This window comes from Panicum virgatum, chromosome 3K (genome assembly GCF_016808335.1).
Source record: "Panicum virgatum strain AP13 chromosome 3K, P.virgatum_v5, whole genome shotgun sequence".
In the NCBI taxonomy this organism is placed as follows: Eukaryota; Viridiplantae; Streptophyta; class Magnoliopsida; order Poales; family Poaceae; genus Panicum; species Panicum virgatum.
The window spans coordinates 35,265,752-35,267,718 of NC_053138.1; the positions used below are offsets into that span (position 1 = coordinate 35,265,752).

General features: G+C 51.7%; 1 protein-coding gene across 1 annotated transcript; it reads right to left on the reverse strand.

Annotated features, from left to right (window-relative positions):
- Window positions 1–422: 422 nt before the first annotated feature.
- LOC120699088 lies at window positions 423–1,088 on the reverse strand. Its single transcript, XM_039982952.1, has one exon. It carries the CDS (start codon window positions 826–828, stop codon window positions 538–540), a length of 291 nt encoding a protein of 96 aa, XP_039838886.1. The 5' UTR covers window positions 829–1,088; the 3' UTR covers window positions 423–537.
- Between the last annotated feature and the right edge of the window lie 879 nt (window positions 1,089–1,967).

Here is a 1,967-nt window from a genome sequence, read left to right on the forward strand (position 1 = left end):
AGTGACCGTCTACAAAGGGGCTCGCTATCTACCTTCGGCGACGTCAGCTTTGACCTTCGCCCTCGTTAATACAGTTCGACTCGAAGGACTGGCCGTCTACCTTCGGCGATGAGGACTTCGGCCTTCACCCTCGTCGATACAGTTCGACTTGAAGGACTCGCCGTCTACCTTCGCCGAAGACCCACTTCATCACCAAGATCGAAGTCAACAACTACCTGGAGTATCATCGTCATGTATGTGTAGACCTGCTAAGCGTGCATGCTCTTTTCTCATTTGTTTTATCCCACTGTGTTTTCGGATGGAGTTTTTTAGCGAGGCGTACGAGCGGGCGGTCATGGGGACAATCCTCATGGCCAAAGTTATAGATAGTGCTGGGCCACTTCCTATGTATCCAGCTATTGTGCTTTGTACCGAGCAAACCCCAAATCTGAATCTTGCCTTATCCAGCAAGCCCAGTTGGATAGCCAAGAGACCCTCAACCTTAAGATCCTTGGAACAGGAAAGTCCAACCACCGCTATGGAAAAGGACAATCTAAGCTAAGCATGGAAGCTGAATAGAATCCCCATCTCACTAGGACAGACTAAACAAGGAAGCTGAACCGAAACAAATCTCTTGTTAAAGAAGGTAGATTGCTGCACCTTGTACTCATTCTTGGGGACCCCGTACCCGGAGAAGAACATCTGCGCGACGAGCACCTGGTTGGCGATGTCCCCTTTGCGCGCCTCCTTGAAGGCGTCCTGGAACCAGCGCTGCACGCAGTCGCCCACCACCTCCGACAGCGGCTTCCGCTCGCACCCCGACCCGCCGGCTCCGTTGGAGCCCTCCATGGCTTCCTCCCTCCTGATAACGATTCCGTCGCCGGTAGCAGCAGCGGCGAGGGTTTTGGATGCTTCCTCCGACCTTCCGGAGACGAGAGGGAGAGCCGCAGCCGCCGGGTTGGGCTGGGGGGAAGAAAAGGGAAGAGGTTAGACGAGGCGCGCGGCTAGGAAAATACAAATAGGCGGCGGGAGAGGGGCTTTTGTGTAAATTTGCGGTGGGCTTTTGCCAACTTGCCCGCGCGGCCTGCTGCAGGCAGGATGCGTTGGCAGAAATAGCCATCGCCGCACGCGGTTTTCGTAGTGGATGCGGTGCGCTATCGTGTAGTCGGAACCGGACAACCCTCTAGCCGTTTTCAAATCGGTTTGTCTCGGGCCATTCCTAACTCATACTCAGCAGTGTCTATAGGTGGTATCTAAAAATAAAAATTACCTATAAACACTACTCCCTCCGTCTAAATATTGGACTCGTCTTAGGGTCGTGCGTAGTGACCAAGGAGAAGGAGGGGGTGGCGGAGCCACGCTTGCAATTCATCACGGCTTCGTTTTAATTCCATCAGCACATGTTTCAATACTCGAACAATTAACCCGCTAACGTCCCTCCAATTGCCGTTGCCGCATGTCTGGTCTCGGCGGCTGGTGTCGTGGACAACGGAGGAAACGAGGAGCCCTGGGCGCTAGGGACTGCTTGGGATGATGTGCAACGGGTGATCCTGTGCTTAGACGTCTCCGATTCTTGGAAAAATATATTTGGTTAGGTGCTCCCAATATTTAGACGGAGGGAGTATCTTTCTAATACATAGTTTGTATAATAAATGAAGAAAATAAATTCCATCTAATCTTCTCTGTTCTTTCTTCTTGCCTTACTCTATCACTGTTTGGGGAATGGTTTGGCCCAGCCCATATTATAAATAGGCCTCATGTGACAAGCGTGTTTGTAAATTTTACCGAAATCAGCTTCGACTTCGGCTCCGGCGGGCTTCAGCTTCAATGACCTTCTTCGGGGGATCCCTATACAGCTTCTGGAAGATCAATAAGCCATGTATCGCACGGTCCACCACAGCCCATATACGTGCACTTGTAGCATATAGACACGGTCATGTCAAGGCACAAGCTGAGTGCCCATCATTGCATGTGTTTGTCCTCGTGAG